At 32.1% G+C, this 19,633-nt stretch overlaps 1 protein-coding gene across 1 annotated transcript in view; it reads left to right on the top strand.

Moving 5' to 3' along the window:
* The window catches only part of LOC114343069 (uncharacterized), a 452,597-nt gene that overhangs the window by 348,768 nt on the left and 84,196 nt on the right, over window positions 1-19,633 (top strand). Inside the window, exon 7 of the mRNA XM_050652913.1 lies at window positions 9-305. Within this exon, the coding sequence (XP_050508870.1) occupies window positions 9-305 (297 nt within the window). The remainder of the gene's footprint in view (window positions 1-8; window positions 306-19,633) is intronic.

Genomic DNA, 19,633 nt, shown 5'->3' with positions numbered 1-19,633 from the left:
CATTGCAGGTAAACCAGATGCACTTTCCAATTGTAGTATAGTGAACCAAACGTCAGATTCTTTAAATGTAGAATGTATTAAGGGTTTTGATGGCGGCCTTGAACAAGAATTTATTATGGAAGTATTTGACACAACAACAAGAAAATTGGTGAGCAACGTTTCGTCCAAAACTCCACTGTTTATTGTTGGTGGTTTGGAGTCGGGAGCTGGATTTGACATTGGATTGTATGCTTCCAATAAGAAAGGAAGAAGTTCTGTAAGTCGCCTGCAAGCCTTTACTTTGAAGTCTGCCGAAAAACATACAGGTGTGTAATGCATGTATAATAATATATTTAGTTATATGTGATTTTAGTTTGTTATCTGAAGATATTTGTTATATGTTACATTTACCTATGGCTTTTTTTTAAATTGTCAGTCTTATTTTTATTAGAGTGTATTAATTGGAGCTGCCTATGTTTAGGGCTTACAATACCGAGCCAAAATCTCAGTACCGGTATTTGGTATTTCAAATTTCAAATACCGGGATCCCGGTATTAAAACCGGTATTATGAATAAAAAATATACACGTTATATTTATACTATCCTCAGTTGTTATATCGACTTGTTATTAAATAATATATGAAACCTATTAAATTTTGTTTTGAAATGAGTAAATGTTGTTTATAACATTACATAGAGAGTAGGAATAGATAGATAGAGAGTAGGAATAGCACAAAAAATGTGCAAATAGAAAAAAGGGTTTGCTTACTACGGAGAGGAATGGATTGTATCCTCGCCTAGTATCTATTGTTGTCGTCCCCCTTCGTATTTACTCAGTGTTTGTTGTACGTTTGCCGACAGTATTTAAAAGTATTGGATACATGGGTACGATACATTGATCGGAGTAAGGCTTAGCGCCTCGTAATGAGCACAACTTAATAAACGTGTTTAAACAATATATTTTTCACAATGATATTGGTTGTTTATCTTCAAAAATAATTTCTTGTAATACCAAAAAATATCTTAGAAGAAAGTTTATTGTGCATCAATTCACTTTTTATAAATTAAGCTAATACTGAAATACCGGTATTTTTGTATCGAATACCGGACAAAAATCGTCTGGGATCCCGGAATTCCGGTATTATAAGCCCTACCTATGTTTTTGTAACTTCAACTTTATTTATATACTAGATTTATATTGCTTTTCCTCCCGTTTATATTTTTTATATTCTGCCTTTCTGAGACATCACGAAAATGTTGGAAACAATTTTATGATTTTATAAACGACGGGAATTAATTTTTTAAACTATACCAATATAAACGTTGTTTTATACATTACTCTACTTTATACAAGTGTATGAGTTCATCACACGTTTTTCGATGTTAATAATGTATCTTTATGGAATCTTCTGAAGGATCCGTCGTCTCAGTTGGTGTTTGTTGTATCTTTCCCATTTATTGTGACAGTTTTTTTCAACATGACAAAGACCAACCATACCTTTAGTTACTTCAGGAACCCGTAAAGTCTGGCCAAGTTTTGGCGATTCCCAAATTTATTAGAAAAAGACCTCGCAGAAACATTATGGGAAATGGCCCTCTGTCAAATGCTCTGAAATTTTGGATTCTGGTAGTCCTTGATGTGTAGAACAAAAGACTCCATGGACGCGTAGCTCCAAAAAATCATAGTTGTAAGATATAAGCCATTGAAGTTATAGGTACAGTGAGGACGTTTGAGTTGGAATAAATTCATTTTCTCGAGAATGGGAGACTCTGGAGATAAATTACGAATCAGCTCGATTTTTATTTTTAAATTATAATTTTTTGGCATATATATCACACTAGTGACGTCATCCATCTGGGTGTGATGACGCAATCGATGATTTTTTTAAATAGGAATAGGGGTCGTGTGATAGCTCATTTGAAAAAGAATTCAATTCTCTATTCACTAATATAAACATTAATATAATTATTTATACAGGGTGGCCATATTTCTTTTTAATTAAATTAATTTAGACAAGAAGAAGAATGTATATCATTTATTTAATTCAAAATACATTTTACTGTTTTCAGAAAACAGAAAAAAATGTTAATTTGTCAACCCCCTCCCTTCCACTTCCCCCACACCTTATTTTTAAATAAGGAATAAGGGTCGTGTGATAGCTCATTTGAAAGCTAATTCAATTCTCTATTCAATAATATATACATTAATATAATTATTTATACAGGGTGGCCAAAAATTCTTCTTAATTAAATTAATTGGGACAAAAAGAAGAATGTATATAATTTATTTAATTCGAAATACATTTTACTGCTGTCAGAAAACAGAAAAAAATGTTAATTTGAAAAATAAACATTGCTTTTCGCTTAAATTAAATGTTCAAACTGCTAAAGAGGCAGGTGGGTGGCAGCTTTAATATTGAATTTAAGCGAAAAACAATATTTATTTATCAAATAAACATTTTTTTCTGTTTTATGACAGCAGTAAAATGTATTTCGAATTAAATAAATTATATACATTCTTCTTTTTGTCTCAATTAATTAAATTAAAAAAATTTTGGGCACCCTGTATAAATGATTATGTTAATGTTTATATTAGTGAATAGAGAATTAAATAACCTTTCAAATGAGCTATCACACGACCCCTATTCCTATTTAAAAAAATCATTGATTGCGTCATCACGCCCAGATGGATGACGTCACTAGTATAATATATATGCCAAAAAATTATAATTTAAAAATAAAAATCGAGCTGATTCGTAATTTATCTCCAGAGTCTCCCATTCTCGAGAAAATGAATTTATTCCAACTCAAACGTCCTCACTGTACCTATAACTTCAATGGCTTATATCTTAGAACTATGATTTTTTGGAGCTACGCGCCCATGGAGTCTTTTGTTCTACACATCAAGGACTACCAGAATCCAAAATTTCAGAGCATTTGACAGAGGGCCATTTCCCATAAGGTTTTTGCGGGATATATATGCCAAAAAATTATAATTTAAAAATAAAAATTGACCTGATTCGTAATTTATCTCCAGAGTCGCCCATTCTCGAGAAAATGACACTATACCTATAACTTCAGAGGCTTATATCTTAGAACTATGATTTTTTGGAGCTACGCGCCCATGGAGTCTTTTGTTCTACACATCAAGGGCTACCAGAATCCAAAATTTCAGAGCATTTGACAGAGGGCCATTTCCCATAAGGTTTCTGCGGGGTCCTATATTGAGTGGTCTGCTCTTTATAATAATAGTAACTGTTTCTTTTCAAATAATTTCTCACCTATGCACAGACCTGGTGTTCTCTAATATCTCGTTCTTGGCTAATTTTCTTTTCACGAGGTTGATCTGATGTGTAGCAATGTTTACATCTGCCATTAGTTTTCAAATTTATAAATAAGGGTCAATCGGTTTTTTTACAGGTATTGGCCTATTTTGAAAAAGCTGTGATAAATAAATGAATATTTTGTTATACAGGATGGCACCCAAAGTACCATTTTATTATCTGTACTCTTTCTGCGGTGGTATACCGAAACAGTCGGCGTATTGAATTTTTATTGTCACACCTAGTAGCTTATTCTCAAATAAATGAGAGATCTTATTTTAAAGATTGTTAATAGTCCATTTATTCGCGGGTTTTGCTCCAAATTTTTTAAAACTGTTTGGATTAACATTTTTGGCATACGCGTAGCTAACATATAAGAAAAAAAGTGATATTATGAGTGTTTTGCCCTTCTCGGGGGTGAAAAAATATACGTTCACAAGAAGTTGATAAACTGACTAATTCTAAACAACTTTTGTTCTATAGAGTTTTTTTACTAGGTCAATATTTTTTGTGTTATTTGGGAGTATGTCCATTTTTCAACAAAAAAAAAACACGTTTTTAGACGGTTTTTCGTAAATAACTTAAAAAGTATTTTATCGAAAAACCTTCTTCTTCTTAAAGTTCCATCTCCTAGCGGAGGTTGGATATCATAATGGCTATGGTCACTTTGTTGGCTGCTGCTCTGAACAGTTGTAATGAACTACAGTTAAACCATTCTCTAAGGTTGCTCAGCCAGGAGATGCGTCTTCTTCCTATGCTTCTTTTTCCTTGGATCCTTCCTTGCATAATAACTCTCAGCAGCTCATATTTCTCTCCTCTGGTAATGTGACCCAAATATTCTAGTTTTCTTGTTTTTATACTGTTCATAATTTCTAACTCCTTATTTAAACGTCGTAGCACTTCAACATTGGTAATCCTTTGAACCCACTGAATTTTCAACATTCTTCTGTAACACCACATTTCGAACGCTACTATTTTTCTTATATGTTGCCTTTTCAATGTCCAAGCTTCCATTCCGTATAGTAATATAGAAAATATGTAGCATCTTAGAGCCCTCAATCTGAGAGGCAACTGAAGGTCTTTGTTTGTAAGCAGTGTCTTCATTTTTATAAATGCTTGCCTTGTAGTTTCAATTCGGACTTTAATTTCTTTGCTTTGGTCATTTTTGTCATCAACCCAGGTTCCCAGTTATTTGTATGTCTTTACTTTTTCTATTTGGGTTTGCTCTAGTATTAACCTTTCATTTCCATGTTGTGTTTTTGAGACAATCATAAATTTAGTTTTTTTCTTGTTTATTTTGAGTCCATATCGAATGCAATAATCGTTAATTCTATTTAACAATTCTTGTAGCGACTCAAGGGTGTCTGCCATTATAACGGTGTCATCAGCGAATCTTATGTTATTTACTGTTCTTCCGTTTATAGAGATTCCATCACCTAGTTCCGCTATCGCTTCCTGAAATATGGCTTCACTATACACGTTAAACAGTAGCGGCGACAGTACATAACCCTGTCTTACCCCTCTCTTTATATCAATATTCTCGGACTCTTGTTCGTCTATCTTTATATTGGCCTTTTGATTCCAATACAGATTGATGATAATTCGTAAGTCTAGTCTGTCTATATCTCTGTTTTTCAATAATTCTATTAGTTTTTCATGTCGGACTCTGTCGAACGCTTTTTCGAAGTCGATGAAAGAGGAATAAATATCCAGGTTCATATCTAAGCATCTTTGAGAGAGGACATTAAATGCAAACAATGCCTCTCTTGTTCCAAATCCTTTGCGGAACCCAAATTGGGTATCATCCATATCATTTTCTAGCTTTCTGTATAATCTTCCATAAATCACCTTTAGAAATATTTTGAGGGTATGGCTTATTAGTGATATTGTCCTATAGTCTGAACAATCTTTGGCATATATTGTTTTAGGTATTGGTACAAAGGTGGACACCAACCATTCCTGAGGTATTTTTCCGGTTTTATATACTTCATTAAACAGATCCAGTAGTACAGGTAGAGTTTCATCGTCTAGACATTTCAGTAATTCTGCAGGTATTTCGTCTGGACCTACAGTTTTTCCGTTTTTTGCGTTTCGTATTGCTTATTCGATTTCCTCCATTATGATCTCTGGTCCCGTTTCGCTTATCGAAAAACCATTCGAGTATAAATTTAGCTTATAAAAAAGTGGAAAAAAATGGTGTATGTATAAAGTCTCTAGACCCAATATAAGCAGAGTTGTAGCTAATGAAAAATAGGTTCATATTCGTCAAATTCCAAATCGAATATTTCAATGATGAATAACCAAAAACAAAGCATTGTTTGGAGAAACCCCATTAACACTTTTCTAAAGTTTAAAAAAAACTTGATTTTTGTTTTTTAAACAAGCTTCTGGCATCAAAAGTAAGCGAGTTGTGCTCAAAATAAAGTTAACCCTTTTTTTTTGGTAAAAAAGATCAGGAAAATCACCCCCTAATTAGCATCTCAAGTGAAATTAATCGTGACCGCATCACAAGTTAATTTACTTATATCTTATTTATATGATTTTTAAATTTCATCAGTCCAAACAGCTTATTTTTCAAATATTTTGGTTTTAAATTAAAAAAATTTTAATTTTTAATTTTGAAAAAATTGCTTTTTTCCGAAAAGATCTCAAAAATGTAGGTTTTGTTTTCTGAATATTTTAGTTATCTTGTTTTTCTGTAAGCCAAAAATTGGTTAAGATGTGACTTTTCAAAATTTGAATACACTCGTGATTAGTGATTCGTTCAAGCCCTTTCAACAACAGCCCTTTCAAAAGTAAGCACTTTGAAGCGGTGAAACTTACAGATCATCTAAAGAAAAAATAAGTACAGTAACTTATTAAGCCAGTGGAAGCCGGTAGGAAGGCGGAAAAAAGGAAGGCCCAGGACGAGATGGTTGGATGACGTAGAAGACGACCTGAAAACCATAAATATAAGACAATGAAGGAGAAGGGCACAAGAGACATTTGAATGGAAGGACATAGCCAGACAGGCAAAGACCCATCCAGGGTTATGATGCCAAAAGAAAAAGAACTTATTAAGCGGTAACGATTAATTTCATTTGATATGCTAATTAGGGGATGAAATTCACGATCTTTTTACAAAAAAAAATGTGTGTGTACTTTGTACGCACGTAAGAAGATATTCTTCTATTATATAGGTAATTTCAACGAAGTAAATATACTTAACAGGTTATTTGTATTTTATTTAAAAATTAAACTAACTTTCTTAACTACCACTTACAAAAAATTTTTATTAAAACAACCAAAAATAAAAAAAAATATGAATCGCCCAGGATTTGAACCCGCGTCATTCCAATCACGGAGCTAACGCCCTACCAACTACACCAGCGAGGCCCTTCTAAATGACAGCTTCGGATATAATTACACAACACGGCGACAAGTAGTGTAAAAATGTTATGTAGTGTAAAATAATTATTTTACTACAGAGAAAGACAAATCCAAAAACACAAGAATTATAATAAATAATACATTTACTAAAACCACTAATATATTCTTTTAATGACTTATTTGCACGGATACAGATACATAAATACCTATCTTGAAAAATTAGCAAGGAACTACATACTGTCTGTGTGCGCAGGCGCGCAGATTTATGTACAATTTTACCCTTAATCGAATCGCGCCTAAAGAAGAATATCTTCAAAAAGGAGACCAACTTTATTTTGAGCGTAACTTGCTTGCTTTTGATGCTAGAAACTTTTTAAACCAAACAAAAATAAAGCTTTTTCTAAACGCTTTAAGGAAGGTGCAATTAGTTTTCCCCATAAAATGCTTTATTTTTTGGTCATTTCACGTTGAAATATTCGATTTGGAATTTGAGAATATAAACCTATTTTCCACTGGCTACAACTTTGCTTCCTTTAGGTCTAAAGACCTTATACGTACACTATTTTCTTTTCACTTTTTTATAATCTATATTTTTGCTAATAATATTTTTTTCGATAAAATCCTTATATTTTGAGTTATTCCTAAAAGATCGTGGTTAAAAACGTGGTTTGTTTTTGTTGAAAAATTAACATATTCACTCGCTATCGCTATATATCGACTATAGCTAACGCTATAGACCAAAAGTTGATCAGAATTAATCAGTTTATTAAGTTCCGGAGTTACTTCGAAAGGAGTGAAATTTAATTTAAATCCCGAAAAGGGGCGAAATTTACCCCCAGGGCAAAATATCGCAAACATCGGTACAAAATCACTTTTTTTCGTGACTTGTTAGCTATGTGTATGCCAAATTTCAGGTCAATCCAAGTGGTTCTTTAAAATTTACAGGTTTTGCAATATTTTACCGTTAGTGAATCGGGTTTATCGCTCGGTTTAAGGCTTCATTGTTAGTAGGGGAGGAAAGTATGCTAAATTTGCAGTTACTCGAGCGCTATGGGGACCTATTGGGTTATGAAGAGTAGGTACTAAAACCAAAAAAAGTTAAGTAAAATTTTCCATTTAAGTGGGGACTTTCCATTTTTTAATATAATTTTCCATTTCTCACAATCGTTTTTTCTTTTATTGCGCCATCTATCCATATTTAGGAAAATTGTCTCGAATAAAAGTTACTTATTTTTACGTAAGGAATCCAAATCTGCAATAAAAAATGGCGGCTCCTATTTAAGATTTTAAAGTAACCCCCCACCCCACTTCCGTGGTTGGTCGTGTTTAATGTCATTCGATAGATTTTTCAAAAATATTGAACACGTCTAGGTTGCAGTTTTTCGCTGTGATGTACATTTAGCGAAATATAGCGGGTTTCGTATTTAAAATTTATTAATTTACCCCTCCCCCCATCAACATGGGGGTTCGTGTTTGGTATCATTCGATAAATTTTTGAAAAATATAGAACAAGTATTTTTTAGTTTCTTGATCTGACGTATATTTCTCGAAATATTCGCTTTTTTCTTGTGAAACTTTGTGACCCACTCATTTCCTTACGCCCCTCTCAAACCGTCAGATTATTTAAATATACACTCTTTTGCATTTATGTACTTAGCTTACCTTATCTTAAGACGATTACGAGTATGTATTTCTAAAAATATATTTTTTTCGGGCCCCCTTAACGAACTCCTCTGTATTCAAGTCCAATATATGTTAGGGGTACAATTGTAGGGTGCAAGATTTCTCCCCATGTGATAAACTGACGCGCTCGAGTAACTGCAAAAACCCCCGCTTAGGCTCCCCTACCATGTGCATTGGATGTTGATGCACAAAGTGGAGAGGAGACTAGAGGGAATATGATTTTGATCTCTGTCTATTAAGTGGAAACATAATGTAAATATTTCTGATAGTTATCTCGCTAATGTTGCAATACTAACTATAAGCTTTTTCACAATAAACTAAAAAGTTTGCACCTGTTGAAAAATTATTCAATATTTGTGGATTATCGGTGACATTTCCAATGAATTTATGATCGTCACACTTTTATATTTCGACGTTATTTGATTTAACTCTTATAATAGCACATAATCGCATGTTGTGAGCGTTGGATTCATGTTAATTTAATACATTCATCACCGAGTTAAACATAAATATTTAACTCGAAATAATAATCAGATGGAAATTATGAATAAACTGATAAAATGATACGCACGTTTAAAACACAAAATGATTAATACGGCAGTCAATGGCGTCGTCTGGGGGCATTAGTGGTGTATTGATGGAATTAATGGCATTGTTTGTTTTATTACACATCCAGCCCGTCATTATCAGCCATTGTCTACCTACAACATACATACTAGTGCGATTCATATAAAATTTTCATTGCAAATTAAATGTCTTTGAAATCTTACCCTATTAGAACTAGATGTATTTTCTACATCCCATCAGTAACGTAGCAATAATAGTCCAGGATCATAAGGTTTTTTTCATGAAACGTCAACAGCCAGGGTAATGAAGCGTTTTTTCGACACATTATACCTATAATAGCAAATTGTAACTATTTCTATTTTTATTTATAAACAATTTAGAGCTAAAAAACGGCATTTTTTTTCTTTTTTCTCAAATCAATTTAAAACAGTAAAACTTTGGTTTTTTTAGTACGTACATCTTCGAGAGCATGCAAAAAGCTTTAAAATGGCTTATTACACAGTTTGATATATTCATTTATTGTTAAAACTGCTAAAAAAGGTCGAAATTACAAAAAAAATTAATTTCGCAATAACTATTATACAAATTAGTGTACAGCTTTGAAATTTTTAACAAATAAGGGTTCTTTAGTGCTTAATATGTAACAAAAATTGCAAAGCGATTTATTCAATTGTTTAAATTTTATTCAAATTGTTTATCCCAGAAAGCATTTTTTTGCAATAACATAAATCAGAAAAAGAGCATGCTAGAACCATTCCACAAGTGTTAAATGAAAGAGCATGAGCTAGCTATGTTTCAAATTGGTTTAAACAAAGTAAATAAAAAATGTATTTATTAGTAATAAATAATTATGCAAAAGTATCGTCAATCTTTCCTTATAAACTTTTTATTGTTTTATATAATAAATTATATATATTTATTACAATTCTTCACCAATCATTATATAAATAACATTTCTTGGTAGTTTTTGCACCTAAAACAGGGTAAAAATATTTATTTTTTTGAAAAAATTTATTCAAAAATTCATAATGTAAGATTGACGATACTTTTGCACAATTATTTATTACTAATAAATCCATTTTTAATCCAATTTGAGAATATAGCTCATGCTCTTTCATGTAAAACCTGTGGAATGGTTCCAACATAATTTTTTTCTGACTTATGTTATTGCAAAGAAAATGCTCTCTGGGATAAACAATTTGAATAAAATTTAAACAATTAAATGAATCGCTTTGAAATTTTTGTCACATATTAAGCACCAAAGAATCGTCATTTGACAAAAATTTCAAAGCTGTACACTAATTTTTGCAATAGTTAATGCGAAATTAATTTTTTTGCTATTTCCATCTTTTTTCGCCATTATATTAACAATAAATGAGTATATCAAACTTTGTAATACGCCGTTTTAAAGCTTTTTCCATGCTCTCTGATATTTATGCTAAAAAAACCATAAGTTTCACTGTTTTCCATAGATTTGAAAAAAAAAGGAAAAAACGCCGTTTTTTGACACTAGATTATTTATAAATAAAAATGGCCGCCAGATCATACGCAGGAAATAGTTACAATTTGTTCTTATAAGTATTACCTGTAGAAAAAACGCTTCAGTACCCTGGCTGTTGAAGTGTCACGAACAGGGTATATTTTTGTCTTATTACCCTGGCATATGATATGTAGATTAAATCCTAATTTTCCCATCTTTTATACTGAACATGTGCAATATAATATGTACTACATAAAATCAAGGACACAAATAAGGAATCATAGTTCTTGGTTTGAAATATACTACATAAAAATTACTGATATTAGATAAACAACCCAATAACGCTGGTGTGTAAATACATTATAAACTTTTATGCCTACAATATGCAGTGATACATCATCATGCAACCTCTTCTGTCCACTGCTGGACCTAAGTCATTTCTTGGATATCCGTTTAATGTCGTCCATCTAGCGTGTTGGTGGTCGTCCTCTGCTGCGTTTGTCTTCTATTGGGCGCCAGTTAATTAGTTTTCTGGTCTATCTTGAGTCTTTCAGTCTCGCTATGTGACCTGCCCAATTACATTTCAGCCTGACTATACGTTCGACGACATCAGTGATACCTGTTCTTTTCCTTAGGTCTTAGTTTCTTATTTTGTCTTTTTCTGTCACGCCGAGAATCGATCTTTCCATGAGCCATGAATTTTCCACATTTTCATTCCACATGGAATCCATTTTCCATTTCCACATCACTGCACTTAATCTCTGGCACTTTGTCGTGAGACTATAATTAAATCAACGGCGCAAAAAATTAAAATAATTCTTTAATCACAGTTTTTATGCTCTTTTAAAATGCGCAGACAAATTTTCAAAATTTCAATATACAGGGTGTTTGTTCAAGGTCACAATTATGTACTTTATATTTTTTTGTTAATCCGCACCTGGATTTTTCTTGTCATTAGTAATTGGGTCGTTCCAATGTGGTAAATAAGTATTGATTATTTTTAAAATAAGTATTTATTCATTAACTTTAATAATTTATAACTAAAATTAATAATATCTGCTTTTTAATGTCAGAGTTCTTAAAAAATTCGATATAATTTCAAAATTAAAGTCATAAAATTGTCTGGCCGAAAAATTGAAGTGAACCGTTAAACTTACTTATTTGTGCTCTTTTCAAATATGCAAACAGATTTTCAAAATTTGAATATACAGGGTGTTGTTTAAAGGTCAAAATTACTTTATAATTTTTTGTTAATCCGGACCTGGATTTTTCTTATGGTTAGTATGTCGGTCGTTTGGGTTTTGAATGTGACATATGTGTACCAAATATCAAAAAAATATACAGGGTGGTTCAAAAGTTATGGCTTAGGAAAGAAATGGGCAAAATCGATAAAACACCCTGTAACTCGGTTATTAAAGTCGGTAGGGCAAAAAATGTAGTATATCTAAAACCGGCTCGGTGACTTCTATTCACCGTTAAAGTATTTCCGTTTCCCAATGAAACACCCTGTATAATGAATGATGCCACAGAATGGATTTAGGCCTACAAAGGTTTCTATTGAGTCTTGTTTTGCGAACTAATCTGCTCTTTTATTTCCATGTACCCTTAGTAACAGATTGAAAACGGCACAGAGGGCGATGGAAAGAGCTATGTTAGGAATATCTCTGAGGGTGCATATACAAAATGAGGAAGTGCGAAGAAGGACGAAAGTAGAAGTTGTAATTGGAAGAATTGCGCAAATGAACTGGAACTGGGTAGGACACGTGGCTCAGCAAAACAACAACAGGTGGACGAGAAACATTGTACATTGGAGACCTCGCGAGCACACTCGTAGTAGAGGAAGACCACAAAAACGATGGCTAGACGACATCAAAGCCAAAGTAGGGAGAAACTGCTACCAAATAGCACAAAATAGAGAAGAGTGGAGAGCTCATGGGGATGCCTTTGTCCAGGAGTGGATGCAAACTGGCTGAAGAAGAAGAAGAAGAAGAGACCCTTCGTAACCTGGCACCGTAGTAATACAGTGTATTATCTTTTGCCAGATAGTTGAGGAGGTCTTTGCAGTTCCTCAATAGTTTGATTTGGTGGATGGAACACAGTTGTATATTAATCTAGGTTAAAAGATTGACTATAAGTACAAGTCTGTCCAAAGACTCCTGATCCAGTAACATGGTCAGTTTTGTTTTATATCCAAACATTACTTACAACAACAATATTACATTACAACCTTAATAAGAGAACCTCCCAGTAGGGAGAAGGTCAAAGGGAAGACCCAAACTTAGATACATGGAACAAGTGGAACAAGATCTGAAAACACTTGACATTACCACTAGAAGAACAAAGCAAGGAACAGAACAGAATGGCGGAAAATCCTAGAACAAGCCAGGTCCCAAAAAGGGTTGTCGAGCTACTGATGATGATGATGAACCTTAATAAGAATGAATTCTTGACACAATCCTTATCAGTATCATTTTCACCTGAAAAAACTAAATGTTTTAAATTCAAATTTGTATCCATATAGTCAAATACAAGCAGATTTAACTTATAATTTTTCAAGTATCCTATCTATAGTTTGGTTTTTATATACATGCACGCTCTTCAGGTAGTGATCTGTGGAGTAACAGCGATCAGCAGGCCCTGGTATCTTTTCGTAGTGTTCATCCTTAGGTAGATCCAATAATCCAGCGTATTCTAGTTTAAGTAGCAGATTCATTTAGAATTTCAAACTACTACGTTAGCGTTTTTGTTTCCTGGCCAGGGCCTGAAGCTCTGGATCATTCACAGTAAAGCGAATGAGTTTCTGCTGCCTGATCCGCTTAGGTATCTTACTGACATCTAAATATATATAATGGGGTGACAACACTAACAAAAATCTCATAAAATATTATGTTGTTCTGCTATAAAATATTTTTTATCTTTTATCCTGAAATAAGAAAATTTTAGAAATTATAATCCACCACCCGCAAGTTTTTTCAAGAGTCTTTTTTCATGGCTGTTGGTTATAAGATCCAGACCAAGTAATTCAACCGTCAGTTTTAAAAATCATAACCCGCTTAACAACTTTGTTTTACTGTTTGGTTACACTTTTTTGCACAAGTTTCTAAAATAATCTTTTTTTGAGAAAATTTCCTGGACTTAAAATTGAAAAGTCAAAAAGTGTAATTAAATAGTCAAGAGATGCGAAAAATACCGCGATGAACGCCAGGAATCACCTGAAAGTGGATTTTAATACTAAAAGTCCCAGAATTGATACCTGGAACATAAGAGGTTTGTTTTGGCCATAAAACTAAATAATACAATCAAGTAAAGGTTAAAGTTAAACTTCCTAAGACTATGCGAAATCCGCTAGCTTGGAAGTGGGAAATAACAACGTAATAAAACAGATCTATATTACTTTGATAGAGATGAAAATTACCATCCTAATAGAGTCGGTATTTTACTAGATAATCGAACAAGTGCAGAGGGTATTAAATTTTATTCCCCACTCAGAAAGAACGATATTAATAAAAATCAATATAAATGAGTACTATTTTCATGTGGCAAATATGCTTGGTCAACAAAGAAATGGAACAATTCTACAAGGAAATAAAGAGTTTGGTTATCATATCAAAAGTAATGATGTTAATACACGACATAATTATTAGAGATTTATGAGCAAAAGTTGGAAATGCAGCGATAGACAAGGTAATAGTTAAATATGGCCTATAGACGGAGAGGCAGCGCTGAAAAATCTTTTTGAATCTACTAAAGCTTAATAATTAATTACTAAAGCTTAATAATTGATTACGTCTTCACGCCCAGATGGATAACGTCACTAGTACGATATATATGTCAGAAAATCATAATTAAAAAATCGAATAACTTTTGTATTTTACATTATTTTCTAATTCTGTAAATAAAGCAGTTTACAAGGGGGCCAAAACATAGTGAATAACCCTGTACATTCATTGGGACCGACCGACCGGCTCTGTCCCGTCATACAGCTGACCGAATATAATTTTTATTTATATTCAATTTAGAATGTGTGTACTGATTTTCAGCCTTATAGGCTATTGATTATGTTCAAAATAAGACAGCTAAAAGGAACTACAACGTTAACGGAATTTTATTGTCTTGTATGGTCAATGGACCTCTAAATTATAAAAAACCGCGGAGTGCTACCATTTAAATGGGTGCGTTTTTGAGAAAGGGGTGAATTAGTCCCTAGGCACAGGGTGAATTAGGGTGAGTTCTATGCAATTTTAGTACAAATACGTCTACAGGAAAATTATTCCAGGTTAAACTGACAATCGAAATATTATATTTTAATGTCAAAAATAGTTCTTGTTACAAAAATATATTCAAAAGAAAAGCAAGAAAAAAACACGAAAAAAGCACTTTTGTTTTTTGCCCCATAACTTTTTTCCACAGGGATATAGGTATAGGCATTGCTTTAGCAAAAAATAACTTCCATCCTTCCTCTTTAAAATGAAGTTTGGTAGGATTCTCTAAGATTTATAATTTTCGAAATAGGATTTTTTTAAGTTCTCGGCTCACAGCATTTTTGTGTAATTTTCCCCATTATTTGGCAAACATTGTTCTGTAACTTTTTCCTACGCATTTCTAGGTATATGCAATGGTACATTTAGTAGAAAGAGAAGTCAATTACCTTTAAACTGGTGTACTGTATAAGGTTATAAGGCCCGTTTTAAGCAAGTTATGCTTTTTCAAATATTTCATACTTTTAATGATTTTTTATATTTTTAATGATTATTTTTTAAAATTATCATTATGACTTTTTTTATTATATATTTAGGTATATACATTGTGGAATAAAAAAAGCTTATTTTCTTTACTTTAAAATGGTGTATTGCAAAAAATTCTAGGACAATTTTTAAACACGATATCCATAGCATATCCAAGAGTATCCGTAATTTGAGAAAAATTTTAATTTTTTTTTATTGTTTTCAATTAGAAAAATATGATTGCATATTTTAACATAATTTTTAATTCCAAATAACTTTTCTTAATAACACTTTTCGATATTATGAAATATAAAGGTACTTTACTCTTAAGCGAAATTCATATTTTTTAACATACCTCGTACACTATTGATAAAAATTTATATCTGATGATTGCATCTTAGGTATTAGACTATATACAGCATTTTATAAAGATTAATTTTCTTTATAAAGTTAATAATAAAAAAGTTTTCCATAATGGTTCCACTTTAGTGGGACCTATTGCATGTGTATAATATATGTCATATTTTGATATATTATTTAAAAATAGTCCCAGAATTTTTTACGTTACATCATTTTAAAGTAAAGAAAATAAGCTTTCTTGTTTATTAGACAATGTATATACCTACATATACAATAAAAAAGTTATAATGAGAAATTTAAAAATAATTGTAAAATATATCAAAAATCATTACAAGTATAAAACTTTGAACAACCATATCTTGCTTAAAAATAGTCATACAGCCTCTTACGACCGTTTTAAAGGTAATTGACTTTTCTTCCTATTAAATGTAACATTGCATATACCTAAAGCTACGTAGAACAAAGTTACAGAACAATGTTTGAGAAGTAACAAGAATAATGGGCCAAAATCGCTGTGAGTTGCGAACTTTGAAAAATCCTGTTTTGGAAACCATAAATCATAGACTCTTCTTCTAAACGTCATTTTAAAGAATAAGGACGGAAGTTTTTTTCCTGTGAAGGAATGTCTATACCTATATCCTCGTGGAAAAAAGTTATGGGCCAAAAATCAAAATTGCTATATTTTGTGTTTTTTTCTTGCTTTTATTTTGAATATATTTTTGTAAAAAGAAATTTTGCTGTAGATGTGTTTGTACCAAAAGTGCATAGAACTCACCCTAATTTGCCCTGTGACTAGGGACTAATTCACCCCTTTCTCAAAAACGCACCCCTTTAAATAGTAGCACTTCGCGGATTTTTAATATTTAGAGGTCCATTGACTATATTAAACAATAAAACCCCGTTAACGTTGTAGTTCCTTTCTAAAATACATAATCAATAACCTATTAGTTAAAATTATTTAAACGTTGACATTTAAAAAATTTTCAAAATCAAAGTTCATCTCTTCGTTAGCATTAGCTTCAATATCTTCCTCTGACACCTCAGTTATCTTAGAGTACCCACAATTAGTACCCATGCACATGCACCTTTTGCAGAATATTGAACAACTAGTTCCTATCTTCCTACAACCGCAGTTTTTTGTACATCCTTTGGTACATTTACATGCTATTTTTTCAAGTAAAGCTTGTTGTGCAGGAGCTTTGACAGTAAATATTGGAATTAATCCATATTTTAAAGTTTGCCCGGCCGAGTCAAGTCGATTCAAAGTATTACCTATAAGAAATAAGATTCAATCATAACACACAATCACATAAAAAAGTTATAATGAGGAATTTAAAAAATAATTCTATAATCAAAAGTCGTTCCAAGTACTTAATACATTTTGAAAAAGCATATCTTATTCAAAAATGATCCTACAATTTTTTGTAATACATCATTTTAAAGTAAACAGAATAAGCCTTCTTGTTTATTATATAATATATACCTAGATGTAGAAAAAAAAAGTTATGATGGGAAAAAAATATAAAAACTTGTTAAAAGTATAAAGTCTTGAAAAAGATAACCTCTTTAAAAGAAGTCGTACAACATTATACAGTAGAACATTTTAAAGGTAATTGATTTCTCTTTCTCTCTCGTGTACCATTGCATATGCCTAAAGTTACGTAGAAAAAAGTTACAGAACAATATTTGCGAAATAACTAGGAAAATTGCCCAAAATTGCTGTGAGTCGCGAAATTTGAAAAATCATTTTTCGAAAACTGTAAATCCTAATGACCTCTACCAAACATCATTTTAAAGACAAAATATGTAAGTTTTTTTTCTGTGAAGCAATGTCTATACCTATATCCCCGTGGACAAAAGTTATGGGTCAAAAAACAAAATTTCTTACTTTTGGGTTTCTTTGCTTTTTCTTTTGAATATATTTTTGTAAAAAAAAGTATCTTTGACTTTAAAAAGTTATATTTAGATAGAAAATTTAACCAGGAACAATTTTTATGTAGACGTGTTTGTACCAAAAGTGCATAGAACTCACCCTAATGTAACCTGTGCCCAGGGACTAATTCACCCATTTCTCAAAAACGCACCCCTTTAAATGGTAGCACTCCGCGGTTTTTTTATATATAGAGATTCATTGACCATATGAAATAACAAAACCCCGTTAACGTTGTAGTTCCTTTCTATAGTACATAATCAATAGCCTATTAGTAAATGGATTTAATACCTTCGTAGGAAAGCAACTTTGATACCCTCTCAGTAACCCCTGTTCTACGTTTCGCTTGACCGACCTCAGTATCTTTCTCTACACAATCAAAGTAATTAACTGTGAAAAATTATATGGGAACTCCGGAACAGGGGCAGTTTTAATTGTGGAACAGGTTAAAAATTTGGAACGGTCAGACCACGAAAACGGCACATTTATTTTGTCCGACAGAATAGACTTAAACTCTCTGAACAGAGATTAAACTCTCATGCAAAAATCAGACTGCTATTTATCACCTGTCATAATTCCTGGAATTTGACATATTCTACATGTTCCACTCATTAAAACGCCAATTTGGTGATAAATAGCAGTCTGATTTTTGCATGAGAGTTTAATCTCTGTTCGGAGAGTTTAAGTCTGTTCTGTCGGACAAAATACATGTGCCGTTTTCGTGGTCTGGCCGTTCCAAATTTTTAACCTGTTCCACAATTAAAACTTTCCCTGTTCCAGTGTTCCCATATATCAAGGTTTGTCCGACTAGACACCCTTAAGCTATTATCAAATTTTCAGCTTGCTATTAACCAACTTTTTTTTCATACGCGGGATCCAGACCTATATGTTCTCTGTCTTAATTTACGGCGGTTTATCTTTGGTGGTATTCTACCTCCAGCGTGCATCGATGGTAGTGGTGGGCCACTGGTGGGAGTATACGCATCCGGAGAAGAAGTCAGATGTTGGTAAGCGTTGACGGCAACGTTTTTATAATAGAGATGGTACATTACTAAAAGATAGAGAATTATATAATATACAGGGAATGCGATGATGGAAAAAAAAGAGTGTGTGTACTTGTGTACGCACGTAAGAAGTTATACTTCTTTGTCGTCATAAAAAACAGTTTTTTATATACCTCATACAAAAACGACAATATTTGATATAAGATGGTTATATTTTAGGTTTTAGATCATGCAGAACATTCTATAACTTTTCTTTCGTAAAATTAATAACAAAAGTTATCATAATTGAAATAACAGAAAATAATGTTGATGATATATGCCGAGAAAAATTTTTTATTTCTTTTTCAATTAGAAGGATGTAATTGCATATTAGAATATAGTTCTAATTCCAATTAACTGTTCATAATAACAATGTTCAATATTGTAAAAATAAAGCTACTTTTCTCTTGAGTGAAATTCATATTTTTTGACATACCCTGTGTAATACTCATAAAAATTTACTATCTGATGGTTGAATCAGAGATTCTAGATATTGCAGAACCTTTTATGTAGAACAACCATTTTTCGTAAAATGAATAATAAAAAAGTTTTCCATATTATGGTTCCAACTTACAGGGACATACTGTATATTATGACAAAAATATTTTTAAATCTGTAGGCAAGTCAAAAGTGTAAACTCAACCTTAATTTAACAAGAGTTATAGTCGGTTCGCTAAACTCAGACACAACTGGCTAGTGTTTTTAGTAGATATTTTTTTTTTGGCCAATTCTGCGAAAATTGGCAAAATTACCAACTATTTAGTAATTATTTTCTTGCCAACTTTACAAAATTGGCAAAATTACTTACTAAATTCACTAGCCATTTGTAGTAACACTAGTGGTACTAATTATTTTCTTTTAAAATATCATACAATATATTATTTACAAAAGTATATACAAATCCCGTATAATATCCCTACTTTATAGCATTTTCAATATCTTCCGTAAGTCCAAACGGTGAGTTTAATTTTTTTTTTCAAGACATCCAACTTTCTTTGAAGCGAAGCTGAATTGTTCAAATATAAAAAAACTCTCCTGCGGTGTTGTCCGTATGAGATGATATGCCAGTCTCTAATGCATCATTGTCCTCTATGTTTACTTTTTGATTTATCTGTATAGCCTACAAAAAAAATTAATCCAATTTAAATTTTAGATCACAACTACACCTGATATGA

Source organism: Diabrotica virgifera, chromosome 6 (genome assembly GCF_917563875.1).
Source record: "Diabrotica virgifera virgifera chromosome 6, PGI_DIABVI_V3a".
Classification (NCBI taxonomy): Eukaryota; Metazoa; Arthropoda; class Insecta; order Coleoptera; family Chrysomelidae; genus Diabrotica; species Diabrotica virgifera.
Note: the sequence above shows the minus strand (reverse complement) of the source record. Positions and strands in the feature narration are given on the sequence as shown.